Here is a 13,162-nt window from a genome sequence, read left to right on the forward strand (position 1 = left end):
TGCTGAAGCTCTTTCTAAGGTGCCCTGTGCATAAATAAATATAAGTTAATTTCACTTGAAGCGTTTGCTCCCAATGCTCTAGCTCTAAAAAGCTGGAATGATGCTGCCTTCTAAAGCAGCCCAAAGCCTTTCTTGGCAAACAGCTATTTCAGATTTTCCATTTTCCTCAGCCCACAGGCATCGCTGGTGACGCTCAGTGTGCTCGGCAGTATCATTAACAAAAAGAGCTTCTTCGGGGAAAAACAAAATGAAGACTAAGAAAGACATTAGCAATGCTGGAAGAATAGAAAAGGGAGGAAAATGAGAGTGGTTCTAATGTATGGCAAAGGAAATGGCATTCCTCTGAAGAATGGCCAAAAAAAAAGTCATGAACTTGTGGGTGTCTTCACAGATATTTAAATGTAATTTTTCAGATGATCTCTTGGTAAGAAAAAAAGCATATACTGTATGTATTGCCAATAAGATATACCAGAGGAAAAGCTGAACTGAAAAGTAACTCAGGTCCCGGAAGGATAGTTCAGTTGGTTAGAGCCCTGGATTTGTGTGTAAGATTCCCAGTCAGGGCACATACAAAAATCAACCAATGAATGCGTGAGTAAGTGAAACAACAAATCAATGTTTCTCTCTCTCCCTTTCTCTCTCTAAAAAAAATCAATAAAAAAACATAGTAACTTAAAATCTATGTCCTTATGATGATAAAGTCTCTTAAGAATATGGTTGACACCAATGATACCTTTGCAGATCCCGAGGTCAGGGTAGAAGCCCTCTCCACAGTTGGGCAGACAGTGGCCTTGGCGCAAAGCCTGGGAGTGGATGCAGGCTGTACAGTGAGAGGCCCTGGGTCCAGAGCAGCTGGCACACGAGTTATGACATGCTGAGGAAGAGAGTGAGAGATGAACACAAAGGGACCCAAGTGACTAAAAAGCCCATTTCTTGGCTGGGTTCCATACGTGCTGGGAAGCCCTCTCCTCCATTGCTCTCAATCTCTTTTCAGCTCTCGCACCAAATCAAAAGAAAAGATGTGTTAGGGGGTAATTATATCTCTAGAACTGTCCACATTGCCCAATTACCCACTTTTATCCATGTTATATCTACTTATATCTATTACTTATTACTAGTTATCCTTCATTTAGTATTTGTATTAAGTGTGTTATACACATTGCCACTTTTAATCTTCACAGTAATATTATGAGATAGGCATTATTAACATCATTTTAAAGATGAAGAAACTGGTCTTGCGAAGTTAAAAATTTTACCTATGATCACAGAAGTAATCAGGTCTGGAATTTAGCCCTGGGTCTGTCTGAATCTAAAATTACCCACCTGAATAGGGGCGAGTAGAAAGTTCAGAGGCTTGAGTGTTGGGAGAAGTGGAATTTTGACTGTTATGTCCCTGAATTTATTTATGTCCTTCACCATGAGTATTTCCAGGCCTGGTTGGTTTACACACTGAGGGAAGTTGGACTAAATGATTATTTAAGGTACTTTCAACTTGGATATTCTGAGACTCTAAGTAAGAATTACATTTAAGAATCTGCCCACTGCCTATGACAATGTCAGGCACACACACCTCTTCTTGGGTCCTGGGTGGTGGGCAAAACATAGGTCTACAGTTGTGAATATGCAAAACACAGAGTTTATTATTATACTATTATTTATGTATTAATTATTATATTATCATTTATTATTATTAACCTACTTTTTATCACCCTGTAGTATTTATAAATGCCATCTAAGGAATGATTCTGTCATACCTCTGATCTAAGTTGGTGATGGTTTACAAGTAACAAGAACTCTATGAAGGTCTTAAAGATATTCTTGGCATTTCAGAAAGACCAAATGATCTCTAATGGTGATTAATATATATGTAAGTTCTTTTTATTTAATCACTCTAGTATCTCAGCATCCACCCATGTCTCCCATTCCCAAACCACATGCATATAGATTCTCTAATGAAAAAGCTATTCCCTTTGACATTTTCCCATCAGGCACATAGTTTCCCAAGTGAGCAGCATGCAGCCCCCAGTCCAGTCAATGGTGATCATGATGATGATGGCCCATGTCTTACCTTTGCATCTGCCAGTGGCATCAGCATAGTATCCAGCAGGACACTCAGAAATGCACTTGCCATCATGCAACACTGCCTTCTCTGCACAGGTAAGGCATCTGGGACTATTGGGGCCACAACTTTCACAGGATTGGTCACAAGCTAAGGGAGAGGAAAACCCATCAGAGAAAGTCAATAGTGAGCCAATGGAGCAGAAAAGTCTATTCATTACAACGTCCACAGTCGGTATCGACATAGTAATCTCATTCTCTGACTGCTCAACTGAGTTCTGTTTCCTTGATTCCAATATTTCAAAGGACCTGCACTTTCTGCCTTCACAGCTGAAGAACCAAAGAATTATTCATTAGACTAAGCATAACAAATACTCTGGGGCATTCCACCCTCCTCCAGTATATCCAATTTAATATAGGATTTAAAGTTAAAGTGGCCTCAGAGATAGAGTTGCCAGATTTAGCACATAAAAATACCAAATGCCCAGTTAAATTTGAACTTCAGATAAATAATGAATGGTTAGTTTAAGTTTGTCCCAAATATTTCATCTTTTATCTGGCAACCCTAGTTGGGGAGAGAATTCAGAAACTCGGAGTTCTACTAAGCAAGGTCATACTATAAAAATGTTAAGTTGTTGAAGTCTCCCAATCTTCAGGATCTACTCATTCACGTATACATTCATTTAGTCCATAAAACAATTCTTATGCTCTGTGTGTCAGGTACTATTCCAGGTGATAGAGACACAAAAATCAAATCAAATTGGTCTTTGTTTGAAGAGTTTTATAAAGGAAGATAGACAATCAATATGAGAAATACTACAGATATTACTCAGATCAGTTTGTATAGGTACAAGAAAAATTCCTCAAAATATCTGTGTGATATAGGAGATATAAAAGGTCAGGAAAGGATTTGTATAAGAGCAACTCTTGAATATTGTCTTGGGCAGTATGTCACTATGTGCTTAGCTAATGAGAATAGCTTCAGCAGCAAGGCAAGGGAAGGTCCAGGGCCTGGCAAAAGTTTGGGATGCCCAGGAAAAGAGCAGCTCCATTCGGCTAGAAAAGTGGACCGGGCCAGACTATATAAACTAGTATGCCATACTCTACCATCTAGATTCTCATCTTTATGAAAGGAAGGCAGCAGGAGCCCTTGCAAAATTTTAATTACAATAGAAACATTGCTATGTTGGGTATAAGAAAGATTACTTTGGCTTCAGTTTGGAGGGTAGTTTGGAGAGGTGAAAAAGGAGAGTTGGGGGTCTAGCTGGAAGACCATGGCTATGCTCACAGAACAAGACAATCAGGGATTGAATCAAGGCTGTGGAGAAGATGGTAGATTGGAGACCTGTGTAGGAGAAAGTGTCTCAGATGCGTTCCAGGGGAATGGCTTGGGGGATGAGTGATGCCCTCACGGAATGCAAGAAGGAGAATGGCCGAAAGGATTCTCATGGGCTGTTTTGGATTGGTGCAGTCCAGGAAACAGCCCGATTTATAGTTCTGGAGCTTTGGGGGAGACGGGGGGGTCATCACATACAGGTGGTTGTTGAAATCAGAAGTTAGTTGATTTATTCAGGAAAAGCATAAAGAATAAGGCAGCAGTAGTCAGGGATCTGAGAGCGCCAACATTTAACGTAAAAAAAACTAGCAAATGTGACCAAGAAGAAATGACACAAAGGTAGAAGAGAAAACAGGCGTGTGACAGCTGAGAAGATGAGGGAAAAAATGTTTCAAGAAGGGGGTGATTAAAGTACAGAAAGGACAAATAAAATCTGAACATGGCTCACTACACGAAGACATTGAGATATGGGTAACCTGTACCACTACTTTTTAAGTGGAGTCATTAGAATGAAAGTGAAGGCCATGGTTATTAACTGTTCCCTTAAAGGCTCCTGGCTGTGAATGGATGGGAACTGAGAGAGAAATAATTAAAAGGGAAAGAGGATGTTTTGTCTCTCTGATATTGTAAAAGCTCAAGGCAAATATAGACCCCAGGAAAGGTTTTTAAAAGAGAATAGTTTAAATAATTCTTCAAAGAATGCCAAGGAGAAAAGGGGGCTGTACATTCAAAAGTACAGAAGGAGAGATTAGCCTTGGACAGTTCCGAAGAAGGCCTTCTTTCCTGAAAGCAAAAGAAGGCAGGTGAGGGTGAATGCACCGGCAGGTAAGTCTGGGACTCGATCTACTCTATACCCATTGGTTAAATACTTTAAAAACAAAACAGACCTTCTCACTATTAGAGAATCAATGCTGAGATATATTCTATCTGTTCTTTTCATCCACCATGCTAACTTCCTGAAAAATATTTTAAGACCTAGGGAAATAAGATGCGAATAATAGGGCCAAATGTTCCATCCTGCATCCTGGAGGATTCAGCATCTCTCCAGAAGCAACTGTGTAAGGCAAGATAATATTCAGTAAATGGTCAAAGACAATGATCTCTATACCAAAGAAAAAGAAAATCATCCCCTCAACTCATACCTGGAACAAAGAAGTAAAAATAAATCTGAAAAGCACCTTTCCACCCAGCCTCCATAAAAATCTCCACAATTTCTAACTCTGGAACTGACATCTCAACAGAACAGAACAATCTTTAAGCTAAGTGGATTTCCCCAGAAATAAATAGCAGAAAAGAAATTTTTTAATGTAGAATTGACCAACAATAAAAAACAATGTAAGTCAAACATTTTTTTTAATAAATATATTTTATTGATTTTTTTACAGAGAGGAAGAGAGAGGGATAGAGAGTCAGAAACACTGGGGATGTGCCCGCAACCAAGGTACATGCCCTTGACTGGAATCGAACCCGGGACCTCTCAGTCCGCAGGCCGACGCTCTATCCACTGAGCCAAACCGGTTCCAGCAGTCAAACATTTTTAACACCCATCTAATGTAATACTTAGAGTATAATTTGTAAACTTAAGTAAAATTATTAGGAAGATGTGATTTCTTCCCAAACTAGTCTATAACTTCAACTTAGTATTAATAAAAATTTCAGCTGTATTTTATTAGGAATTTAATAAACATGTTCTAAAACCCAGAATAACTAAGTCAACCTTGAAACTGAAGAGACAAGAAAGGGAAAATTTACCCAATCAGATATTAAGACATACTGAAAGCAACAAAAATTAATGAAAACATAAAACAAAACAATGTGATCGCATACAGGACAGAAATCTAGACTTCTGGAATAGCTCAAAGACAGACCTATGTGCACACAGAAATTTAATATACAATAAAGATCAATGGAGATGGTTAGATTGAATTATTAGGTGATCTTGGGAAAACTGGATCATAAAATGAAGAAAAATAAAACTGGATCACTACTTAAACCGATATCCACAAGTGGACTCCAAGTGGTTCAAAAAAGTAAGTTAAGATAAAACTGTTCCATTAATAGGAGAAAATGTAGAATAATTTCTTTGTGAACTTGAGCAGGAAAAAAAAGATAATTCAAGTTCAAAATGGGCAAAATTCTTTTTAAAAATTCAAAATCAAAATCTTAAAGTAAAAAATGATGAATTAAAATTTTCTGTTCAACAAAGGGCACCATAGTAACAGCTAAAAGGTACAAAATTGGTGAATATTTGCATATTTGAGACTGATAAGAGTTAATACCTGTAACAAACAAATAATTCCATAAAATCAATAACTAAAAGGCAGAAAGGCCCTCCATGAAACAATGGGGAAAACATCATACAATACAATTTATAGAGAGGAAACACAAAAGTCCAAATGGAGTTGAAGATATTTTCAAGCTCATTAATAATCAAATTAAAATGGGATGTCCCTGTATATCTATTGACCAGAGGAAAATCTAAAGCTTGATAATGCCAAGTGGTGGCAAGGATATGGCAATGGGAGATCTCATGCTTTCGGTTATATCGATAGATGGTGGAGAGCTACCTGGCACTATTTAGTCATAGGGAATATGCAGATTCAAGAAGTAATAGTGTCAACAATAAAATAAAGTTATATTTTTATATAATGTTATAATTATTAGAAACCAACAATTCTACTCCTGGGTTAGCCATTCCAGATAACCTCCCACACAGTTCATGAAGCGACATTTTTGCAGCTATTTGCTAGTGCTCTCTATTGATGGCACATAGATGGAAGAAACCCAGGGAGGCCGTCACTAGGGTAGATGCATGAGCTATGGGGATAGAGATCAGGGAAGACTATGCAGCAGCAAGAAGCAAAGGGCTAGATGATATAGTAACATGGATGAATCTTAAAAACCTAATGCTGAGAAAAAAAGAAGAGAACAACATGACTTCCATAATATGATATTATTAAATATACATACACACACAGTTACTCTTTGGGGTATCAATTCTCCCCAGGCGGTCAAAATCCACATGCAATGTTTGACTCTTCCAAAATTTAACTACCCTAGGTACCTGTGGGGAATTGGTTTCAGGACCTTCACAAACACCAAAATCTGCAAATGCTCAGGTTCCCTATACACACTAGCAAGGATCAATGTGACACTTATTCCTCAGCAACCCAACCATGAGTTGAAAACAGTACTGGTATTTATTGAAAAAAATCCGCATATAAGTGGACTCACACAGTTCAAGCCTGTGTTGTTTGAGGGTCAACTGTACTCAAAAGGAAATTTTCCCTTCCTTGTCTTTTTTATATAAAAACAAAAAGATTAAAAAATAAAATAAAATAGTTGTCCAGGTAAAGAAGGGAAATGAGAATAGAAGGGGAAAATGGCAGAAAAATGGAGAGAACAGTTAACAGAAACCTCTGAACTTGCTTTAATTTATGTTAGCTAGAGTCATGAAAGCCTTCTTAATAACACAAGTATTTAAATGACTAAAGAATGGGGAGGTTTGTCCTTTGAGTTTCCCTACCCTTTATATCTAATATTTGTAAAACTCAAAGCATGTACCACAGATGAACATGGTTACTGTAAGTTTTTTCAACCAGAGCATACCACTGATCATAACAAGTTATTCTGGATTTTTTCAGCACTTGACCTTGAGATTGCTACAGATAGGAGCTGCTTGGTTATAAATTATTAAACCAACACCAGCGGTCTTTATCTTGAATAGCACTAATCTGAATTGGAAATGAGTCAGCATTATCAGCATCAGACATCATAATTAACATTCTGATACCAATCAGTGACTTGGTTCACCGCTGTTCAGGAAATATTATTTGAACATTTCTGAAAGCACTTGATGAAAACTTAGAAAATTCTAAAAAGTGTAAATTCTAATCTTGTCTATCAAAAGGTATGTTGGTGAATACCAGTTGCTTTATGGAGTCTTGCATGTGCTAAGCCAGTGGTTGGCAAACTTATTAGTCAACAGAGCCAAATATCAACAGTACAACGATTGAGATTTCTTTGGAGAGCCACATTTTTTAAACTTAAACTTCTTTTAACGCCACTTCTTCAAAATAGACTTGCCCAGGCCATCGTATTTTGTGGAAGAGCCACACTCAAGGGGCCAAAGAGTCGCAGGTAGCTAGCAAACAGTAGTTTGCCAACCACAGTGCTAAGCGACAGAGCAGGTGTTCCACTGATTACTTGTTGATCAACTGATTGGTTGGCTGTCAGAAATGGCCCATCTTCTGTTTGGAAGTTTTCTTCCTGGTGCTTTGTTTCAAAATGTATAAAGATAGTACTTCAGATGTATACTCTTTTCCTCAACTATCTGTTAAGCAGTCTTGTTTTCAATATATTCAGTATTGAGAGTATTACAGATGCCCCCCCTTCCTTTCCCCCATTGTCCCCCTTCACCTGGTTCCCACCCCATCCCAGTCCTACTGTCTGTCCCCAAGGAACTCCAGTGTTTTTCACCCAACCTCGGAGCCTGTGTGTATGCAGAACCTCTTCACCTCCAGGAGTACACTAACCATCTCTCCTTTTAAATGCACACTTCCCAGCAAAAGCTGATTCTCAATCCAGACAATACCTTCTCAGTAGCCGGATACTGTCATGGCTCCTGTCAGTGACAGGAGACAGCTCCTTTGGGACTTGGGTAAACACCGTTAGGCCTTTGGATTAGTGCAAATTTGACACCCGCTGACCTTTAGATGTATTCTGGCTTAATTGAGAAGGAAAGTGATGCTGGCAGAAAAAGTTGGAAATGCTTAGATGAATGGCAGCCTGGCCTTTCCTTCCTTTTCGCTTCCAAATCCACACCTTGGCCACCTATGACTCCTCCAAATCAAGTGAGATTTTTCACGTTAGTGATGCTGAGGAATGTCTGCACAGCTTTAAGCAAGCAGCTGCTAAGGCTAGTGGATTTGTCAGCTCCCAAAGAACATCTCATCCATTGCTACTGGCCTTCCTATTGGTATGCCCAAAGCAAATGCCATCACTCACTGTCAGGTGGCTACCTGTCTATTTGTTAACGCCTACAGGGCAGGGGAATGATCTGAAGATGGACAGGAGGGCAGGAGGAAGGAGGAGAAGAGAAAGAGGGGAGAGGAAAATAGAAAAAGAAGAGAGGGAAAAACAGGCAGAGGTGTGTATGGTGGATCACACTGTAGTGAGCAGCAGACTGGTGAAGAGGCAGTTAACACCTAGAGCCAGAGACCAAGGCTCCTGCCCAACGCTACCCCTTACGAGTTATGTTTTTCATCAGGAAAATGAGCATGATGATAATAACTATCTTATAAAATTGTTGTGAGGATTGAGCACCAAACACTTACACAGCACTTACTCTCTGCTGGGCACTGTGCTAAATGCAATGCTATTAACTCATTCCTCTCAACAGCCTTCCAAGGTGGGTGTGTATTAATTTCCCATTGCTGCCCTAACAAATTGCCACCAACTCAGTGGTTTAAAATAACACAAATTCATAATCACTCTAGAGATCAGAAGTCCTAAAATCAATATGTTTGCAGAGCTGCATTCCTTCTGGAAGTCCTGAGGGGGTGTGTGTGCAAGGGGGGGGGGGGTCATTTCCTGTCTTTTTCCAGGTTCTGGAGGCTGCCTGGCAGCTATGAGCCCCTTCCTGGCATCTCTCTAACCCCTGCTTTCATCTCCCATCTTCTTTTCAAGCCTCCCTCCCGTAAGGATCCTTGTGATAACACTGGCCCAGGCAGGTTAATCCAGGATAATCTCACAACTCAAGATCCTTAACTTAATCATACCTCCCAACCCCTTCTGCCCTTTAAGGTGGCATAATCACAAGTTTCAGTGATTAGGATGTGGACATCTTTGAGGGGCCATTATTCTGTCTACCCAAGGTGCTGTGCTGTCTTATCTCCATCTGGCAAACTGCACATGGAGAGATTATGTAACTTGCCCAAGGTCACAGTTTCCCCACCGTACTTTCCTGCTTTTCAGTGGGTGCATGTTTATAACGTACTTGGAAGAGTGACAGGCACAAGGACACAGGAAGCCGGGTTAACGCTTACTATTGTGCAGTGGTATTAAAGGTAGAATAAATAAGAACTGCTTTAGTTCTAAGTCAATGGCACCAAATAACAAAGGCAGGTCTGCCCTTGGCTGGCCTGAAAGTGTCCTTGTCTCCACGTATACTTGGAAGGCCGTCTGAGAATTAGAGGAAGGAAGCCCTGCTCCTGAACCTACGGCTGTGGGTCTGGACCAAGCAGCCCAGTCCTCACTGTCTTTATTTGTAGAAGAAGCTAAACACCCTGAGGGGAGGGGAGATATTACAGGAGATTCCCTCCCCCCAAGTAAAAAAAACACATGTTTTCTAAACTACTAAAGCACCAGCAATGTCAGCATATTGCATATTCATTGAGTAAAAGAAACATTAGTTACTGGTGCTATGATTTGAATTAGACGTGGGACCGCTGGGAGAGGGAAAGATGCAGAGTGTGGTACCTACCACTGCAGGTGCCCTGCTTGTTGTAAAACCCAGGGCCACAGCTGCTCACACAGGCGCCCTCTCTCAGCACGTGGAGCGGGTCCCTGCAGGCCAGGCAGTGCTTCTCCGCGGGACCCCAGCAGGCCTCACAGGACTCGTGGCAGGCTGCAGGCAAACAGCAGAGTCAGTGAACAAGCCATAGCAGAAAGGACTGGTCAGTTTCTCCTGGAAAAGTTCTGAAATTTAGTATAAGGAGGATGTTGGCCCCTTCATCCCTAAATCACTCTGCACATGTGTACACCCCAGAAGACACCCCACAAAAATTAAAAAAAAAAGATTTCTCTTGGCCAGAACTACAATTCCAATAAATTACTGCTGGAAAAAAAAATTGGAATAAGAAATCAGGAGCTTTTGAGAAATGGAAATCACAGGGAAGGAGACCATAATGTTCTATGGACTGTTTGACTAGACCAGACGGCGCACTGTCATGTTGCCTTTGCAGCCACACAGCAAAGTGAAAGCCACGCAGCTGAAGACACTTCTGTCTCCAATGCCACCTACAATCAGCTAAGGAAGGACACCATGTCCTTCAGTTCTTGATTAGACCCTTGAAGGACCTAGTATCGCTTGACCATGTGGCTTTTCCCCTCCCTTTCCATCTCCTCTCTCTCCATCCCTCAGCATACCTTCCCCTGCTCTCCCTCACAACTCCTTCAATCTCCCCCAGTCTCTGGTTACCCCCAGTAGCATCGGCTCTCAGCATGCCCCCTGAGGATTCACAGAGCCTGCTTTTTCCTTACACTTTAGGTTTTTAACTCTTTGTTGTTCCCTGACCTGTGTTGTTTGTCCTTTAAGACTCCAAAATGTCCACCTATCCCAGCATTTAATTTTTTATTACTCTTTCGGCTTGCTCTTCGCCTTAGAGAGGCCTATTCTAGACTGAGTATATTCAGACGTAACTCTCTGTATGGCCAACCCCACCTTTGCTTTTGTTATGCATTCTAATTTTCAAAATGTTTGCTTCATAATGGAACACAACCTGTTTTGCAGACTTACTCAGCCAGACCAAAACTGGTGGGAAGAATACCTTAGCTGATCGCAAGTGACTTGGGGATTTCACTTCGGTAATTTAATTAGGTGTCTGTTTGGAAACAGAAGAAAGGACACCTACATTGCAAATCTCAAGACCCAATCCTCTCCTCTCTGTTCTAAACTGAAAGCACAACCTCAGACAATTTTTCTCCCAATGAATTTAGAGAAAATGACAATTTGTGTTAAATGCTAGCAGGACTCTGATAAAGAATAACAGTGGTGATGATGGAAAGGACTGGCTTTAAGTGGATCTAAAGGATGAGAAGAAGCCAACATGGTCAGAGCAAAGAACAATACAGAGGTACTGAGAAGGGAAGGAGCTTGGGTATTCTAGAAACCGAAGGCTGACCTCCTGGCTGGAGCTGGAGCTGCTAGGGTGCAGGTGGGGCAAAGCAGGGCAGGATGGCCTGATTCATTACTGGAGGAAAGGCAGAGGCCCTATCAAACTTGACCTTGGAGTCCATGTAAAGAAATTAGGATTCCATCCTAATTGCAATGTGAAGTCATGAACAGGCATAAGTAGGATAGACACAAGCCCTGATTTAGATTTTTATTTTTATTTTTTATTTTTTTAAAATATATTTTATTGATTTTTTTACAGAGAGGAAGGGAGAGAGATAGAGAGCTAGAAACGTCAATGAGAAGAAACATTGACCAGCTGCCTCTTGCACACCCCCTACCGGGGATGTGCCCACAACCAATGTACATGCCCCTGACCGGAATCGAATCTGGGACATTTCAGTCTGCAGACCGACGCTCTACCACTGAGCCACACCGGTTTCGGCCTGATTTAGATTTTTAAAGGCTCTCTCTGGTTGCCATGAAGAGAGGATTTAAGGGCTTCCGTGAAGGTAGGGAGACCAATGTGGAGACAATGCTGTCCTCCAGGTGAGAGATACCGATGGCAGGTAGGAAGCAGAAATGGAGGAACCTTTACTTATTATTTGGTTTCATGAGACCATAAACTTTATGAGGGCAGAGCCCATTACTATTTGGTTAATTCCTCACCAAGCATACTGTTTGGTGTTCTACAAACATCTCTGGAGAGTAAATTTACATTTCACATCTCATTGGTACTTTACAAGTGATACACAAGAATTCTTTTCATATTAGGATAACTACTAACACTACATTATAACTAAAGACATGGATGCAAAGATCCCAGTAACAAATTCTACTACCCCTCAATACACATGAAATCTGACTGTCATTTATTTATTCAACTGCCCTTCAATCTGGGGCCATAGTCATTGTCTGAAGTGTCTAACACTGTTCATGCCTCTGTCACACTGACTCAGGAGTTGACACAAAGTATTGTCCTAAACAAATAAACAAAAGAAGCCCAACCTCACATCTAAGAAGGGCCACCCAGTTGACCTATCAGTGCTCAGAAGCACCTACTCTGTGCAAGATGCTGCGCTAGCCTGTGGGGCCTTCCCAGAGCCGCAGGTAAGCTGAATACCTGATGCCTATAGAAGAAACGATGAAACCACCTCTCACTTGAGCACACTGGAGGTACTGTGCAAACTGCTCAGGGAATATGTACCCCAGGGGATGATGGGAATTGAGGCTAAAAAAACAACAGGGGCCAGATCACAAATGTTGGCAGGACTGGGCAAGGACCTTGAACTTCATCCTGTAAGAATTTTAATCAGGGCAGTGGAAGTGACCGTTTTTGCTTTCTAGATAGTTTGCTCTGCAGTGGAGAGAGGAGAGGGTGATTAAGAAATCTGTGAGAGATGAAATCATCTTAGTCCAGCGGGTGTAGCTGAGATGAGAAAGAACAACTAGCTCTATCCATGGACTGGCTGATGGCAGAGTATACACTCAACTGCCCTGGCTGTTAAAATAGTACAAAAACTTTCAATCTGGTTGGTAATTGGTCACTGTCCTGTCCCTCCATGACACTCTGGCTTTGTTCATGGAACCTGGCTGGCACCATCCTTCAGCAAACTGAGAGGCTGAAGACAGAAGAGGTTCTCAGGTCCTCCCTCCTCCTGACTGATCTGATTTGTGCCATACTGTGTTAAATATCTTTAATATTACCCCTGGCATTGCAGGAGAGAGGGGCCAAGGGTGAGCAGGAGAGAGGCCACAGACTCAGGGATGCACTCAGGCCCATCACACACTGAGCCCTACGGAACTCTTCAGACCTGCCTTCTGCAGCCTCCCTCATGCTTGCCAGTTCCATGAAACTGGGTACCTAAAGAATG

General features: G+C 41.2%; 1 protein-coding gene across 1 annotated transcript in view; it reads right to left on the reverse strand.

Moving 5' to 3' along the window:
- The window catches only part of FRAS1 (Fraser extracellular matrix complex subunit 1), a 438,553-nt gene that overhangs the window by 209,572 nt on the left and 215,819 nt on the right, over nucleotides 1–13,162 (reverse strand). The window contains exons 15-17 of the mRNA XM_084880389.1: nucleotides 9,879–10,022; nucleotides 2,069–2,209; nucleotides 734–874 (exon numbers count right to left, since the gene is read on the reverse strand). Coding sequence (XP_084736515.1) covers nucleotides 734–874; nucleotides 2,069–2,209; nucleotides 9,879–10,022 — 426 coding nt within the window. The remainder of the gene's footprint in view (nucleotides 1–733; nucleotides 875–2,068; nucleotides 2,210–9,878; nucleotides 10,023–13,162) is intronic.

The sequence above is a fragment of the Pipistrellus hanaki genome (assembly GCF_964339955.1).
Source record: "Pipistrellus hanaki genome assembly, chromosome: 1".
In the NCBI taxonomy this organism is placed as follows: Eukaryota; Metazoa; Chordata; class Mammalia; order Chiroptera; family Vespertilionidae; genus Pipistrellus; species Pipistrellus hanaki.